At 43.6% G+C, this 18,255-nt stretch overlaps 1 protein-coding gene across 6 annotated transcripts in view; it reads left to right on the forward strand.

Annotated features, from left to right (window-relative positions):
- FGF13 (fibroblast growth factor 13) overlaps positions 1 to 17,007 on the forward strand; it is a 330,099-nt gene extending 313,092 nt beyond the window's left edge. For all 6 annotated transcript variants that reach the window (XM_032982736.2, XM_032982737.2, XM_042807307.1 and 3 more), the window contains 2 exons: positions 10,941 to 11,139; positions 12,392 to 17,007. In XM_032982736.2, the coding sequence (XP_032838627.1) occupies positions 10,941 to 11,139; positions 12,392 to 12,528 (336 nt within the window). In that variant the 3' untranslated portion in view covers positions 12,529 to 17,007. The remainder of the gene's footprint in view (positions 1 to 10,940; positions 11,140 to 12,391) is intronic.
- The last annotated feature ends 1,248 nt before the right edge of the window (positions 17,008 to 18,255 follow it).

Here is an 18,255-nt window from a genome sequence, read left to right on the forward strand (position 1 = left end):
TCTTAGGTGAGGTCTTTACCTGCTTCAACAAACATTTTCTGCCGGTCAGCATCAACTCTCAAATGAAGGGTCACTCTTACATCTCATCTCCCGTGTATAATCCTTTATTGTCTTGTTACTAAAAGTTTTTGCCGTGTGAAATCTCTCAAATCCCACAATTAGCCTGCCATCTAATACAAACATCCCTCTGAGATCCCCTTAGCAGCATATGTTCAATAGCATAATTTAGGAAGCCGTGAGGGCAGAGGAATTCCAAAGAGCATTGCTGCTCTATATCAAGAAGCAGGGTTTCGCTGCCAGTAATGCCCTGGCACTGTCAAGCTACTGAGGTTTGAAAAACATCTTTCCATGGCATTCATGAATAAATGGATTGCAGAAAATCAAACTCATTTGAAAAGGTCTCATTACCATTTGGTCACACAGAGATGCTGATTTTGTCAGGGTGGAGCTAACCAGTTCCTTGAACCTGTGACATTCCCATTATTATTAAGCTCAATCTTTTTTATTTACACTTCATAATAAGCAAGTAAGCTGAATTAATTGTGACAAATACCAAATATCATCGATTTCTTAAAATAAGACATGTATGTTTCTTTGCAGACTAATGCAGTAAAGGCATGGGTAGAATTTCCCTTGCTCAGAATACATTTTGGATCAGGTCCTGAAAGAGTCACTGCTTTTGTTTAGTGTAATGCCCTGCTTAACTTTCCCAACACTAGAATTACCCATGTTAAAATTTAATCTTGCAGTGTAGTGCTTTTCAGAATAAAAACCTAATAGGTTTTTATTCTAAACTAATAGGCCGTTTAGTTCGGTATTTATATTATTTTTAGTATATAATGCTATACTTCATGTAGTGTTTTACAGAGATTTGGAGTGGGTTCCCAAGACATGTTTTGTGGTATTGGTGTAGGTGAGGCACCTCTATGATCCCAGCCCAGGCAGTGCACGGGGATGGTCTGGGGAGAGAACGGCAGCTGCCTGAGAGCACTGCTAACAGCACACGAGGAATAACAGCAGGCAGGACAAATGCCTTTGCCGAGAACGCCGGCATAAAAGGACGGTATTGAACCCTGAAGTATCGGCTAATCCATAGCACCATAAATATGCATCCACATTAATAAAATATACAGGCCAAATGGCAGGGCTGTCCTTTCATGCGGAATAAACTCTAAGCTGACAGTGAAGCAAGGACCTGTTTGATGTAACGTGGCATTATTTCTTCTCCTGCATCTCACGCTGTTATTTATCTTCCACTTGCAGCTTCTCGCAGTCAGTGAGCAGAGGCAATTTCTAGTGTGCAGAAAAAGAACTCGTTCGGCAGCGTCTAAGCATTGCCCCTGGGGCGGACCGTATCTTTCTTCTTCAGTGTCAGCGAGGCGGCTGGTGGTGGTTCGGGGAGGTCGGAGCTGAGCTGTGGCAGTGCCTGGGAGAGCTCCCTGCCCAGCCTTCGGGTGGCAGAGCACGGCCTCCACCAGTTCGCCATCGGAAACGTAGGCCGGCACCTCACCGGAGCAGCAAAGGACAAGGAGATCACTTCCACATCGATTTACCCAGCGTAGCTCACAGCAGTTGTTCAGACAGGCTTTCAGCCAGGTTGCAGGTTACCACAGAAACAGCATTCCCCGTTATCACCTATTCCCACGGGAAGGACTGTAGCACTTGTTCTGACTGTTGTTCATTCAGCCGCCCTTCCCCCGAAACAGAGAAACCTTTGCACGCTTTCCTTTCTTCCAGAGAATTTTAGGAGCATCTGCTGCTAAAAGGGCCATGTCCCTGCTTGTAATTAAAAAGATAGATTTAGAGCTTGCTGCAAACACTGATTGGATTATTGGTTTTCAGCACTTTAAGATAAATCTGCATGAATTCACAGGTGACAGACTGAAGGAGATCTCTTCCATCTCCGTACCCCAGGGCTGATGTCCTGTATCTAGGATACAGCAGTAAATCCCACACTCTTCTAATGAGCCCTGCTACTCCCGCAGAGCCTGCCCGGGGAGCTCCCCACTGCCAGGAGAGCTGCGACCACACAGGTGTTGGGGGAGTGTTTGGTGATGCAGTGCTCCAGCATCGCTGCCCATCCTCTCTGCTGAGGCCGGGGGTCCCCCAATGTGGCTGTCGCTGCCTGTTGAGCCCCCCTCCCAGGTTACCTGCCTCCCTTAACTGCAAGCAGCAGTTACAGCCCACTTAACTGCAAGCAGCATTTCGGGATGGTACGGCCAAGGCACTCAGTGTGGCAGCAGAAAGGTTGTGCTGCCCTTTTTGCCCCTCGCTCCCAGGTGGTGTTTTCATAAATGCCGGCCAGGTCCCCTTGTTTTAGGAGCAAACTGACCCACGGCTGCCACCCTGCGCTCTGCAGCCCCAGCAGCAGCGGTGTAGGTTTCCCCCAGCCTCAGCGATCACGTAGACAAATACAGGAGTAATTGTGTAAAAGGGCTACTGGGACAGGAAGGTGTTTTCTTCCTCGGCAGCTCTTGCCAGCTCGCAGACATCTCCCCCTCGCAGGAGCCGGGCTGTGACAAGGAGATGTCTCTTCATGCCACGTTCGTCTGCCTGATGGAGCGACTTTTCCTCGTGGTGATCTTGCTGCAGCTTGTTGCTGCTCGTTGGAAGATACCAGGCTTTGCATGGTCCCCGTGTCCCACTGAGGCAGCGGCATACAAAGCCGAAGGGCAGAGCTGGCAGGCAATCAGCAACTCGGAGGAATGAACCACAAGTAGTTCACTCCAAACAAGGCAGGTGCGGTGTCTCCTAAGGCTCGGGCTCCTCTTGGTGCTCACCTTCAGCATCTCGTGCCGCTGGCCATGTTCAGCAAATGGCGACGGGTTCAGGGCTTGGCCATTAAAATGAGTGGGCTGCAGGGCTGTCTTTAACTGAAAGCAGAACATAGGCACCATACATTAATAGGAGTTTTTCAACTTCGATTTTTTTTTTTTAACGTAATGCATGACACATTTAAGCTGAGGACATTCTGCACAACAGCTGTGTCAGAGAGATTTGACAATACCAGGATTTGATGTCAGTTATAACTGCGAGAAATCTGATTGCAATGGCTGGCAGGTTATCTGTGTAATAATGGGTATGTTATAAAATAGGTTGCTTAGCATCTTTGGGGCTCTCTGCTCTAGTTCTGGGGAAGAAAGCTGTCCTATCTGCCTTTTGCTTCCTTCTCCCTTCCTTTAATATTTAAGCTTGGGTACACTGACTGATCAGAGGGTCAGAAATACCATAAAATTGGACCATATTTATCAGAGACGCAACTTAAAAGATTAAAACTTTTGTACAAATGCACAATAGTGAGGCTGAACAGCAAAGACCATTTTACTTTGTCATAAGACAACTGACTGAAAATATCTTACCTCTGTTATGCAACTCGATGGTACAGCCTCTTTTTAAATGTTGTATTTCAGTTCTGGAAATGATAGAGGGAAAAAAAATGAAAGGATTCAGTGAAGGCTAATGCAAATGATTAGAGGCACAGAGAACCTTTCATATGAGGAGAGATTTAAAAAGATTAGGCCCGCTTAGTTAAGACAAGAGATGAATAAGCAGAGACATGATAGAGAGATGTGGGGTAATGAATGGCACAGAAGAGGCACACTTGGGTACTTTTATGTGCTGTTTTCCAAAATTAAAAGCTGAGAGAAGAAAGCTGTGAAAAAATAAGAAATTTGCTTATGATAAAAAACAACGGACACATTTTAAATGTTTTCCGCAGTGCTTGCTTCACCTGTGGAAGCCACTGTCGCAGGGAACGGAGATAATGAGCTTAGGAAAAATTATGAAAAGGACTGGCTGTTCTGGGGAAAATCGTGAGCCTACTGAGAGGAAAAGGGAGTTCTCTTGTAGCTTTGAATGGGAGCAGGATTCACCAGTTGGCATGATCCCAAGGCTGCTGAAATTAACCACCAGCCTCAGTGGGCTCCGGGTATTCCTACATAACGCACAGTCCCCTATGCACTGGGTAGAGAGAGTTACCCGCTTCAGCTGCCTTCGGTGATGTAAGATGACCTGATTTCTCAGCCAGGTTGAGCAGGCAGGATCTCTCCCAGCATGTTTTCAGGGAGCACATCTTTTCCAACGTCCCTGTTTTCTGTAACTCATGTACTAAGGCGGCTCTTGCTTTTCAGTTGACCTGCTCGGAGGGTAGCTCTTGGTGCTTTGCTCAGCCAGGAAGGTTTAGTTCCTCTGCTTGACTCAGCCATGTGGGAGGGAGGATCATGAGAAGCTGCAGCAGATCAGATCCAAGGTCCAGCAAGTTCACTGCCCAGAGATAATCAGTAGCACATACCTAGAGAAGAATATGTGTGATCAGAGTGTGGAAGTACAGGGAAAACATGCAGGATACTTCCATCTCCCATTTTTCAGCTGGGGATTACCTTAGCCAGAGACTACCGAGTGTTAACCAGTCCTTGACCAAACCTGGAGCGCAGTCCATGAATAATAGGGCGTTATCATGCAATACAACCTTTGGCTAGACATTGAGAAAGCTATTCTAATTTTATTTTTTCTTAAAACCCCAAACCCATGCTTTCACTGGTAGACGAGATCTCTCTCCAAAGAGGCTTAATTACAGATTAACATACAGGCTTTCCTTTACATATTTTGAAGCAGTAACAGGACTTCTGTATATGTGAGGCAATAAAAATTAAGTATGATTTTAAAAATGGTTTCTAGGTGGTAATAGAATTGTATCACACATGTTGCTCTTCTCTGTTAGTCTGGTTTAGAGCCCTCAGACAACCTGACAGGCACTTACTGCTTAATGGACCTTCTCAAGTTTTACAAAACAGGCAATGTTTGAAAACCAGTTTCTTCCTTTTATCTTGTTAGAATTCCACTGATTTTGAACTAGGACTGTCAAGTCTGGTGCCCTAAAGTCATAGAAATTAAAAAAGAATAGGCGCAAGCATTAGAAGCTATTAAAATATTTATAGAGGACTTGATCATTCAGGTAATTGGAGAGATTTCCCTGTATGATGCTTCCAGGATCATCAGAGGTGCACATGATGCAGAAGCACTGATGCAGAAGAAGCATTTGTGGGCAAAGTGGATCTTCTGTCTTCCTAATTCATACCAAGTAAATTACATCTCATAACTCTGTGAGATGGATTAGGAAAGGGGCCCGTGTTTGACATCTGTGAGACGTTCTGATGGGCATCCTGCAGAACTTTTAAACCACATTACAGGCTTTCTCTAACAGGATTAATTTCCTCTGCAGTAATCAGAATAGAGTTTTCTTTCTGTATGTATCATATGTTAGTTCTCTTGCTCCAATTAAGGAGTGCTTTGGTTTAATCAACGTAGTCATAGAAGTGAAGCATCACCAAAAGACAGGGGAACAATAATATGATCATGCATAGTTCCTATCTCAATTAAATTTCAGCATTGTTTACAGTCACTGAGTCTTTTCCCCTGGGGTCATCAGGCAGTACATCCATTCCTTGGGCAGAGCATGCTGAGAGGTGACGCACCAAGCTTTAAATAGGTATTTATTGATGTGCCTAAATGCCACTTAAAAATCTGGACAAAGATGACTTGGACATGTTTTTACAACTGAGTCACTGGTGAGGCTAGGAAAAAAGTAATCAACAAAGCTTAAACCTCTAAATCGCAGGTTTTGTAATTAATATGTTTTCTGCTTCAGTTCGCTGTGTGCATTTTTCCCTGGGTTTGTGAGTTTGTTTTGCTGCGCAAAGTAACAATGTCAAGGGAATAATTACAGGATCTTTTCAGTGCTTTTCTCACAGATTCAGAGAATACCTAGCGACAACCTGAAATCTTACTCTGGAGATGCTGGATATCCAGCGGCTTCCTTGGGCTCCGTTTTGCTCTTTCTGGAAGCTTTGTCCGAAATAAATTTACACACCACTGACAGTTTGTGTTTCACTTGATAAATTCCTGTTTATTGCACTATCCCAGGCAATTCCATGCTATGGAGTTGTTTGGGATCACATTCCAGGAAAACTGTGTCTTCCTATCACTCCTGCCAGTAAGTAGGGTTCCTGATGAAATAATTGAGTGTATCTTTTCTATTTAATTTTTGATTTAATTTTCTTCCTTGCATGGCCTCATGGCTGGTACGCATGCCTTTAGATTGAAGTGAACTCAAGGGGAATTACAGCTTTCCACAAATGCCTGTTCAGCAGCAGATTTTTTTGTTCTAGCAGCAGTTAGTTCATCTTTAAAGCACCTCCTGAGGGCTTTGGGCTACCTATGATGAGAGAGAACTCACCTGGAGGAGACGTTGGCAAAATGAAGCTTCTCACAGCACTGATACAGCATCTGTCTTCAAAAGCCCCCACAGCTTTTTGACAAGCATGTCTTTCGCTGTGACCAGCGACTGTTGTATACAGGCACAATTACATGGTCAAACAGCCTTCCTAATTACAGTCCTACAAGACCTGTACATATTCATACATTGTGAGTTACTCCCACTGACATCACTAGGATTCATCAAAATAGGTAAATTTAAGCAAATTGGACAATACTGTGGGATTGGAACCTATCTGTGGGAACAGTAATAGGTCTGATCCAGAGTAAATTGCTTCAACTTAATTACGAGTTTCTATTGCTATAGCAAAAAACTTTTGGTGGCTTCACGAAATGCCGATTTCTTCAGAGAGTCTTCTTGCACTGGTGATCTAAAAGTTGTTATTTCTGATAATGTTAAAGTTGAAGTATTCACATCTTGTGCTGTTGATATCACTGCACATTACAGGGTGATGATCCAGAGGATACACCCTGGAACTTCATATGCCAAGATGGAGAAAATCAATCTCTGTTAATAAAAAAAGGCAGGCTCAGTGGCGCAGAAAATCACTACTCTGGAGCCTTAAAGAGGCTCCTTCAAAAATTCATGATTATAGAATGGAATCCTGGGCTACATTATAGTACTAAAAGAAATCAGGATATGGAGGAAAAAAAATCCAATTTTCATTAGGTCGAGAAAAGACTAAATCCCATAAGCAGACAAAGCCATTGATCACATGGAACGTAATTATATGCTCAATATGTAAGAACATTTTCCAAGTTTCCCAAGAACCCAATACTTTTCCCAAATACTTTTCAAAGTTAATTTTTGTTTTCTTGTTGTTTATTCATGCCCCTAGCACTAAATCCATCTGAATAACATTTCTGATTGTTCTGGTCAACTGCTGTATGGTAACTGCAGGACATTCAACTTACGGTGATATACAGACATTTAACAAACTCAGTATCGACCTAATGACTTAAACTTCCTGCTCTGTCAAGTATTTGGTGATGTCCCCTGCTGATGGTATCCCTGATGCAAATACAGTATGCAATAAATAGCAGAGAGCAAATACCTTTGCCCTCCTTTTGTGCACTGTACCTGCAACCATCCTGACAAGAGGCTTCTATAATACGACAGAAACTTGAAGACACTAAATACCTTTCTTAAAAGCAGATTTCCCATTTTCTGTCTATGGGAGGTCTGAATTCCTGCACCACTATCATTTAGGGCCCAGAATAATTAATATTCATTCCTGCAGTGTAGGTGGGTGTGATGGCAGATAATTTGGATGGTCTTTGGCTTGAAACATGGCTTTTGCACAATTAGAGCAGGAAGAATTCCAGCTTCACTTTTACAGTATTTTAGTTTTCAGCCTTGGCATACCAGTAATGCAGTATTTATATGGAAGAAACTGGTTTATTTTAGATATAATCTAGTCAGCTGCCTGGAAATACAGCCACTCTAAGTGTATGCTACAAGGCCTTTTTACCGTATTATCATACACCAAATTATTCATTTTTAATTATTTTTCACATATCTAATGCAGCTGCAGATCTGTTCATGAAGGAACATTTCAGTAGTTCAGCTGATCAGCCCAAAACCAAGTAGAAGCTCCTGACAGTTCATCTTCTTGCTTACTTAAGCATGGCTGAGTCATGACTACCATGAATCTAGCACTTTCTTTAACTTTTATTTATTCATTCATTCATTGTTAGGGTGCATGTTAAGGGGCTTGGGGGAGTGCAATTTACTGTCATGTAGGTGCCATCATCCCTGACTTCTGAGGTAAGCTGAGATTTGAATACTATTTCACACAAAAACCTATTTTTCATCCTTTGTCTAACAATATATTCATAACATTGGACTTCTTGGAATTCATTTGAATTATTTTCATTGCAAGGATGGACAAAGAGGACAGCTGAGAGACAGGAAAAAAACTGGCCTTAGAATTCAACACTTATTTGTATTTATAAATTTTCAATAGGATTGACTATATGAGCTGGAAAGTTCCAGTTTTAATTGGGGCACTCAGCCCTCTCCCAACTTTAACTTTCCCCTCCTCAGTACGTTATTAAAGAATTTACCAGCAAAGGTGACATAACGGCCAATTTGCACTTGCTGCTCTGCACTGTATTTTGGACTGATGTGCTGATAGAAGTCCTGCCCATACGCAGTTGCGTTGGCACATGGGCTTGCCAAGCTCAGAAAAGTACATTTTAATTGTAATGCCCCCAGATCAGGAGCACATTTGCTAGCGTTCCTCATTCAGAGCTTCCCTCTGCAGTTCTCCTACCCAGCTCTTGTTTTAATGAGTAGGAAAGACTGGATGAAACTAAAGGCAAGTGATAGGTGGGAACAAGCTCTTGCAAAAGGTGAGCAGCTGCTTAGTAGTCAGGATCAAGAAGAACACTTCAGCTTCTGCAAGCAGCTCATGCGGGATGCCTTTCCCACGCAGCACGTTTCTGAAGCTGCAGCTGCAGCTGCAGCCAAGGAATTAAGTAGATGTCAGTCAGAACAACGGGGCACAATTCTGTGCTGAGCCAGTCAGGTGAATGAGGTGGTCTGCTTTAACGTCAGAAAAACTGGGAGGGAATTTGTTGTGGTAACTGAGCACGTTGTAGAGAGGTGTCTTTGTTTCTGTGCGCTGCTGTTTGTCGTGAGACATCACCCCCCATTCACAGTATCGGGGGGCTCCAGGGAGGGGGTTACTGTCTGTGATGCTCCTGGGGGATGGCTGCCAGGCCGGCGTCTGGCTGTGCACGGGCTCAGCTGCACACTCACTCACAGCAGCACAGCGCTTCCACCACGGCTTGTTATCACAGACCTCACAGCCAAGGGAAAAAGCAGGGGTGAAGGAGACTTTTTAGTGTCTATCTTCTGTCTCCCCACTCTTTCTGTCCCTTGGTTTTAAGGGACTCTGCGGGCCGTTGGCTCCCACTGCTCATTTTGAGGTTAACTTGCTTCCTAAGAGAGCCAGAGTAAATGTTGTGGTTCTGTTTGCAGTCTGACCCTCTGCCACTGTGTACAAGCAGCCCTTTTGTACCCGAAACAGCTCCAAATTACTGTACATAAACCATAATCTTCCGGTGGGAGCACTGTAGCTTTCCATTTTGCTGCTAATTGGATGATACACTTGCAATAGTCTTTGTTAACATGGCTAGTGCTGGGCAGGGAACAGTGATGGAAGGCTTTTATTCAGAAATCTTGCAAAAATGCAGCGACTGTCCCCATTTGACAGCAATTGAAACTAATTGTCAATTAACTAAATAACAGCCAATTAGCTTGAAGAAAGAAAGAAGAAAATTGCTTACTTCACATTCTTTGTTGAAGGAAACGTCAGTCAGAGGATTGGAAGTTTTTGCTTTCTCCTGTGAGAAGACAAAATGGCTAAAGGTGTGCAGAAAAGGCAGTGGGTTTTTTTTTTTAAACACCACCTTTTCCTCACACAAGAATATTTGAAAAACTAGATAAGAATATCTTAAGGTTCTGAGAAATTTAATTTCCTTTGATTTTTTTTTTTAATCAAAATTACAATCATTACGCAAGCACAATTTTTCTTCCTTTTTTTTCACGCCACTGTAGGATACTTTAAGCACAAGGCAGCTCCACTGAAGCTGGCTGCTTTCCCAAGGAAAAAATAGCAAACACCTGGCTGCTGTGTGGTGGGATGACAGGCAGGATTGTGATATTAACATTTGCATCACCAGACCAAGCCCCTCCTCTTTCATAATTTATGGACTTTTAGGGGTCCATAGGTGAGATATTGTCAGAACTTGTAGTGTTAAAAAACCTGAAGCACCCAGAGGCCTTAGGAAGCAGCTGTGCGGTGCTATCGGGACTGGTGCTTTGGTCTTAGATCCCTCTGAGCCCCATGTTTCATGTCTGTATCCTTTCTTGAATCTGGGCAATAGTGCCAAAAGGTATTGATTCGGTCAAGACCATTGCACTGGGAAAGCCAGCCACACCACTGACAGGAAGAAAAAGGCTCTCTCCCGGTTTATTGCTCTTCGTTTTGACTATTAGCTCAGTACCATCTCCCCAAAAGAAGCAGTGCAATTCAACCTGAAGACTAAATCTTGATCCTACAGGCTTCAAGCTGTGGTACAGCCCGGAGCAGAGGCTGATGTGGGTCTCCGACAGCTGGGCTTTCAGCAGACAGAAAAAGAGCATAGATTGGGCCAAAGAGGCACCTGCTACAAGCTGACTTAATATTGCTGGGTTAGTAAGAAACGGCCGTTTACTCATGGCCTCTTGGCTTTGAATTTTTATTGCCCTTCCCTCCCAAGCAGTTAAGGCTAGCAGTTAATGTGCAGAGGCATTACGTGGCCTCGCTGCTCGCCTGTGGGGCTGGACCACAGCTGGTCCCTTGGGGTTGACATCAGGGCTGTGTCTGCCTAATATCCATTAGTTGCATCAATCAATAATTCTTCACTTACATACACTTTTTACTCGTTGTTCAAGAAGATTTTATTCTGCTACTTTGAGCTGCTCACGGCACCATTTCACAGGTTTCAAATCGTGTTACTCTTTTGTTAATACTTTTAGGGCTCATGTTTCATAATTGGATAGTGGAGGATGAGAGGTATGTCTTTTAACCATTGGGAAAGCAATGAATATTGGCTGCTTTTTCATTAACTGATGTGAGATTCAGCACTGCACATATTGATCTGTTACTTTCTTACAGGAACATTTTACACCTGAATGCAAGTTCAAAGAGTCAGTATTTGAAAACTACTATGTGACATATTCTTCAATGATCTACAGACAGCAACAGTCTGGCCGGGGTTGGTATCTGGGTCTTAACAAAGAGGGGGAAATAATGAAAGGAAACCACGTGAAGAAAAACAAACCTGCAGCACACTTTCTTCCAAAACCATTAAAAGGTAATTGCTTGTGTTTGCTCCATCTGTCTGAACTGACATTATCTTGTGTCAAAGATGTCTAATTGCAGTGCATACATATTTGAAGAGTTCAGCTACTTAAATAACAGGAGTATAGTGTTCTATAACACACTGTTAATCTGACCAGAGCTCCTTTTTTTAGGTTTCTCTACGTTACCTCTGCATTTCTCTAATGTAACCACACATATTAGTTTCTTTATGCCCAAAGTCCACACTGTCTCCATTGCAGGTAACGAAGGCTCTGCCTGGAATGTCCCAAACATCTGTTCACAGGCCATTAGCGACTTGCTGTACAGCTTGTCAATCTGTGCTTTATGTTACAGGATGTTTGTCTATTTTTGCCTGGGATAAAGCTCTAATGTGTGGTGCTTATTAAACAGCAATTAATGTAGCATCAGCATGTGACATTAAAGGTAATAACACATGTGGCATACGTATACCACTGTGTATTATAAAGCCAGGACGTACAGTCATCCTAGTTAACTGAAGTATGTGAATCAGGACTGTGGTCAGACTTGACTCCGTCTTTGGCCAATGCAAAGAAGGAGATCTCAGTCGATGTATGGAGATGCTGCTTTTCTCCAGAAGAACTAGCTTCCATATGTTCCTTCCTTAAGAAGAATGAAGCTTTCTACTTCTGGGTTATGCTCTTTGGTATTAAGGCAGTGTCATTTCAAAATCAGAGAGGATATTTCAGAGGTGCGTAGCCCTGGGTGGATGCTGGACTAGTTTGGCAGTCTACATTTAGGGCTAGGTGTTAGGCAACTGATGTCAAGGTTGATACTCACTTCTAAATTGTGTGAAAACAAAGGAAACAGAAGACTGAAAATCCATTTTCGCACCCACCTACTCAGGCTACGTATACAAGTAACAGGTCAAATCACAGCTGTCAACAGTGCTACTTCACCATTAATAAGGAAATGTTCATTTATATCAGCTTAGGTCTATCTTGCAGAGTTTTGTAAGTGCAGTGGGTAGGTGGGTGATTTAACTGGGAGAAGGAGGGACCTGTGTTTTTTTTGTTCTCTAAAATGTCATTCCCTTGAAGAGGACCTCAGAGTTTCTTAGGGAGTGTTTGAAGTGGAAGAGGTCTCCTTGCCACGTCTCTTTCATTCACTCCTTACGCTGCATATTGCTGAATGAAAAATCCCGGCGTTTCACAGCCAGACTTTGCACCAACAGACTGAGTAGCCCGTAACGCGTGCTGACGTGCTGCCTCTCTTTTGCTTTGCAGTGGCCATGTACAAAGAGCCTTCTCTCCACGATCTCACAGAGTTCTCAAGATCTGGAAGTGGGACCCCAACAAAGAGCAGAAGTGTTTCAGGAGTGCTAAATGGGGGTAAATCCATGAGCCAAAACGAGTCAACGTAGCCAGGTTCAGGCAAGCCAAGTGCTCTCTAAACAGAACCTTACCTCTGGATGCAGTTGAATTCTTACTAGCAGTCTTTCATCCAAATGTTCAATTGCCCAGGACAAGCCACCGAACTTGCATAGGTCACTCGTTTATCAGCCATTAGATCTACTGGTTGTCAAAGGATATACCCCAATAATGTAAAATATGCTTGTGCATATCACAAGGCACTTGGATAGCCAGCAAACATAACTGCGGAATAAATCTCGGAGAAGAAATGTCCAGCTCTTTCTCTCTCTCTCTCTTTCTCTCTCTCTTTCTCTCTCTCTCTCCTATGCTTTGTGGAATACGAAACAAAAACATTTCACAGCATTCACTGCTGATAAGAATTTGCTTTCCAACTCAGAAAAAGACCACTTTTGCTCTTCAAAGGAAATTTTAATGCTTGTATGTTTTATAGGGGCAAACAAAAAACAAATATGTAAACTCTGTTGTTTCCTTGGCTTACTGTTTTATATCTAAGGCTTGATAAAAAATGTATCCTTTAATTTGGAATAGTGCAACTTTTTGATTTCTGAACTCCAATGGGTCTTTAAAGCTATGTCTTTAAAAAAAAAAATAAATAAAAATTCAGGGTTGGAACTGAGAGTTGGTGTCTCAGGCTCAAGCAAACAGTGTTCTTGTGGTTTTAAACACAATGAAATATAAATTTTTATAGATTTGTAGTTTCTGGTAAAGTTCTTGTGCTAACCCCAGTCTGTAGGAATTGAGTTGTTTTGTTATCCCAAGTGGAAGTTAACAGAAAGGGATAAAATTATCGTCCAGTGTAGATTTCTCTTAATTCCATTTTGTGTGTCATGTTAAACTATTGTTGTGGCTTCTTTTCTAAAGACAGAAACTGTGGAATTAAGGTGACTTAATTTTTTTATAAGAAACGTCTTATTTGTAACAGTCCTTCTTTCACTGTAACGGGCACGTGAATATTGTGTAGGAGGAAGCGTTAGGACAGGTTACCCCTAAACAACATATACTTATACATGCTATTGGAAACAATTGTTTAAAAAATGTAGTTAGGTTTCCATTTAGGTCATCATGTCTGTTGCATGGGAGAAAGTTGGAATATTGGCATAGAGTTGCATGATGTGTAAGATTTTGTGCATTAATCATCGTTGGATTCTGTGCTCCAAAACTGACATAGTTCTGTACGGGCAGCTTTCTGCCTTGTACGAAAGAGTTGTTTATTATTTGTTGTATACACAACCATGCACTGAATATTTATATTAAGGTGTACTTTTTTAAAAAGCTTGTTTGATTAAATGATGTACATCCGTGATGAGTTTCAAGGGAAAGGGTTGGAAGTTAAATTATAAAGTTATAAAAGACACTGTAATTAATGTTCAAAATCCTTCTCTGTAATGGGTTATTCCCCTGTAATGACATACACTATACAAATGAGAACGTGTTTTTTTTCTTTTGGATATTGTTAGATCTGGTCTTACATGCCCAGCCGAGATACTCAAAACACAGTGATGATTAAATGCCCCAAAGTCTTGGTAACGGCCCCTCTGCCGTGTGCTGCTGGAGCCCCAGTGGATTGCACTCCTCTGCTTTGAGCTTCTCCAGTTTCTCCGTGCCTGCCCTCCCCATTAGACCTTCCCTAGTGCAGCCACACTGCGCGGCCTCGCAGCCCACCTCCCGCCGCCCCCGGGGCAGGGGGGGCCCGGGGATCCCGTAAGCCGAGCACTGCTTGTGCCGGGGTGGCACCTTGGGGATGCTCGGCGTTTCCTCTGCGCCACTGCAGGTGCACTCTAGGGGCCAGCTTTATCTGGTCTTGAGGAAAAAAGCTCCCATGCCTCCCGCCTTTGCGTACATGCTCCAGAGAGAAAACATCCCTCCCTCCTGCCTTTTGTCTCCGAAAACATCCGTGATAACTTTTCTCATCTACAGCAGCCAGGCAGCTCTGACAGGTGAGCTCCACTCATCAAGGTGTTTCAAGAAGTCCTAGGAGGAATAAATTTTCATCGTGGGTGGCTGAAGAACCAGTTTTGGAAGGGAATAATGGAAATGGAGGCAAAAAGCTACCTAGAAGTGTTAGCGTGAAATTAAAATCAGGTATTCTGCTGTCTGCTCTGCGTGCCTCCCACTGGAATTAGACCTCAGACCAGGCTGGGGCAGTGGTCTTTTTTTTAAGGTTGGGGCTGAGAGAGGAGAGAAGGAGGTGATGTTTCAGAACTAAACCCCTAGATTTGTTGTTTTGTGGCAAGTAGTAGGCAATGAGCTCTGGCTTGCTGAGCTCCCGTACTGGACCAGGATGTTGCCCTCCCCACATACCACCACCTTGCTGTCCTTCAGAAGGCCTGGGGCTCCTCAGATCACCCCTTTCCAAAGAGTGAAGAAGGTAGGAGCACAACCAATGCCATAGAAATCCTTAAAAATTGAAGATGTAGCCATGATTGCTCCAGAGGTTTTGATAACTCAGTGTGTCTGGAGCACCTGTTCCCTTCAACTAAGTGTGGTATGCCCCTGTGGAACATTACTCTTCACCCTTCCAACCCCAAACATCAAACTTATTGGCGTGCATGTTCCAAGAAAGGAGTCCGAGTGCCTTAGGAACAAAAAACCTGATTAAAAATAGACATATTTGTTGCAAAGCTAGTTCAATGCTGAGCATTTACTATCCTAAAGATAAGTAGATGTTTGCTGCTTTGCTTTGTAGCTGCAGTCTTACTGTTATTCCCCATCCCCAGTACCTCCAACCCTGAAGGTCATCTGCAGTGAAAGGAAAATGCTCATCTCACAAATTGTCCCTTCTAAGGTCTGTAGTCCAACCCATCTTTCTTATTGACGTTGGCATCAGCTGTGAGCGATCACTGCCAAGTTCCCAGTTTCAGAGGTTTCTAATATACCAGGCTAACAAAGGCCACTCTTGGAATGGGATGAGAAGAGAGATATGGTGATAGATGAGCCATAAACAGCTGTTTCTGACAATTATGTTAAATTTCTGACAAACCTATTCCAACAACAGTTTTTCCTTCAGGTTATTGTGGATGGAAAGGACAATAGAGTCCTGATAGTAGCCAAAAGCTCATGTACACTAAGAGCAAATTGGGGGGATTACACCCAGGGTTTTACATGTAGTATCTGGAGCCAGAGACTAAAATTTAATAATGAGAAATAGTGTTAAATGTGCCTTTGCAGGCAGCGAAGGTGATATTCTGACCCAGCCAGCCAGCAGAGTCCCTTGGACAGACAAAAATGTGGCTTCAGCAGAGGACCGGACTAAGGAAGCAGACTCCAGCACCCATAAATTAGAAAGTTAAACAGATGACTCCTGGATAATACCTTCCTTTAAGAAATCTGCTAGATGTTGGAAAAATGTTCCCATTGATGGCTGTCTAGCAAAAGAAAACTTACAGCCACCGGTCAATCCACTTTGCTCTGCCACATGTACAGTGGCAGAGTACAGTTTTTTGCGCAGCTGGAATGAGGACAAAGCCCAGGGGCTGGTATGAGACCAAGCCCTACGCTGGCTGTGAGCCACTAACCGTCTGCAGAAGGCTCAGGCTCAGGCCCTTCTGTGATTGCCAACGTGATGGCTGATGCCTTTCATCTGCCATTTCCCTTGTCCCTGCCTCTCCAGCAGTGCTGCCCACCCGCTGTGGGCATGCCACGGGCCTGGAGTTGGCTTAGGAGGGACAAAACCAGCACAGCAGCTTTTTGATGGACCCGGGCTTCACGTGGCAAAGCCCTGAGCCACCGCAGGGGCAGTGCAGAGACCTTATGAGAGGCTGACAAATATTACCTGCCAACCCAAAAGAAAACAGGTCACCCGTGAAATTGGGAGGAATACTTCTAGGAGCACAATTATTACGAGGCAAAATTGCTGCCTTTTTTTGTGATCCACCTGTCAGAGCTGCTTTCTCGGAGGTCTCTGCAGGGGGCTCAAGCATTGCCGGCTTGGCCGGGTTGTGGGGTGAGGGAGGGTGGAAAGAGCTCTCCTCTGTATCACAAAGATCTTTCTTCTTTCTTTTCCTTTTTTCTTTTAATTTACCTCATGCTACCTCATAGCATGGTTGTATCTCTGTAGTCACTTGCTCAGCCATGTTCATCGCTGGCATGATGAAAGACAATTCCCTACTTGGGGAAAAAAAAATCTCTCCAGGTTGCCCCAGGGAAGAATGGTGCCCCTTCTGCAGCACCGTCTCATGTCCCCACCGCTGGTTCCCAGCCCACGGGCCAGGTTTTCCAGTGGGATAAAGATGGTGTAACGAGCTCAGGGATGCTGTGGTACACCAGGCCTCTCCCCAGCTGAGCACCAGCACGAGAGCCAGGTCTGACAGAGCTCTGCTGTGTCTTGAGTATCTCTGCATGGAGACCAGAGCCAGCTCTAACGGGTTTAAATGTCTCCCTGACATATCCGTGACCAGGACACTTTTGCAGGACAGAATCTGTACGTAACAACCTCCTATCTTCTAATAAATAATTCTCTCTAAAACAGACTGCCTCTTGTCTGGGCTCTGATTTTTACCGTTGCAGATATTTAAGGGTTCTCCACCCCACCACCAATGCACTACACCATTGCTTAGCTTTCCTTGGGATATAGACCCTTCTATATTAACGTTGTCCTTTCCCTATGTCTTACTGAACCAGAGGGGAAACTTGAGTGGTTAAGCCAAGGCCATCACAGAGGGATCCCTCAGTTTGCTGTAGCCTCGACGTGGTCCATGGAGGACAAAGAAAGTGTGATGTATTTTACCAGCTCACGGAATGGCTACTCTAAATACTTGAGCTCAGTTTCCTACATAGTGCAAGACCAAGACAAAAAAAAAAAAAAAAAAAACAAAAAACACCATGGTTTTGTTTGATGTTGGTTCTGCAAAAATGACATAAAAGAATAGTAGAAAGACTATTTAAAATAAATTGATTTCTTAGGCAAAATCCCTGTCTTGCAGTTTACCCTGAATAACACCAGCTTTGGGCTTTTTTCAGATCTTTTGGGGAGAGATGTTCTTGACAACTTAAAATTCCCAATTCACGGGGTAAATTTTTAAGAAATTCTCTTCCCTGGCATGAGTAAGCGGAGCTATGGGGCCCTGCCCTTTCCTGGCAGGGTGGTGCTGAGCTTCCTGCCTTTTGGAGAGTAGGGTCCTGAAACAAGCTGGGTTTGCTGGTGCATGATGGATTGTATTGCTGATCAGCTCCAGTAGCAGAGTTTATCCTGCTTGGGGAACATGCCACGTCAGTCTGAGGGGCACTCAATCACCCTGCCCTTCCGCAGCTCCTCTCATGGGGAAGTTTAAATATTAAGGGAAAACCCAAATGTGAAACATGTTTTACATTAATCAGAGAAATTTAAGTAATAAATTATTCCATCTCATCAGGAAATGGAAGACAGTTTATAGGGCTCCCTTCAAAGATCATTATTAACGATTTGGAAGTTAAGATTCTTAAATACCACGTATGGAAAGTTACTTTCACGCACCTGAAGGCCTAATTTTTTTCCCATACATGTTTGGCATTTCTTACCTAAATTCAACAACTGGAGGGGCAGGATGACTGCTTTCATCTCCCATGGGTTTCTCAGTTTTGCACGTTGTCTGTCACACACCTTTTCTGAGCTTGTCCCCTTGCTGAGAACAGGGTCACGGGTCCACCCTCCACCAAGGGCCATCACATTTGTATCTGGAGGAAAAGTTGTCCCTGTCCTGGCGTTTGGAGAGCACAGAGCTGGTTGATTCAATGAGATG

This window comes from Tyto alba, unplaced genomic scaffold (genome assembly GCF_018691265.1).
Source record: "Tyto alba isolate M040663 unplaced genomic scaffold, T.alba_DEE_v4.0 Super-Scaffold_5, whole genome shotgun sequence".
Taxonomy (NCBI): domain Eukaryota; kingdom Metazoa; phylum Chordata; class Aves; order Strigiformes; family Tytonidae; genus Tyto; species Tyto alba.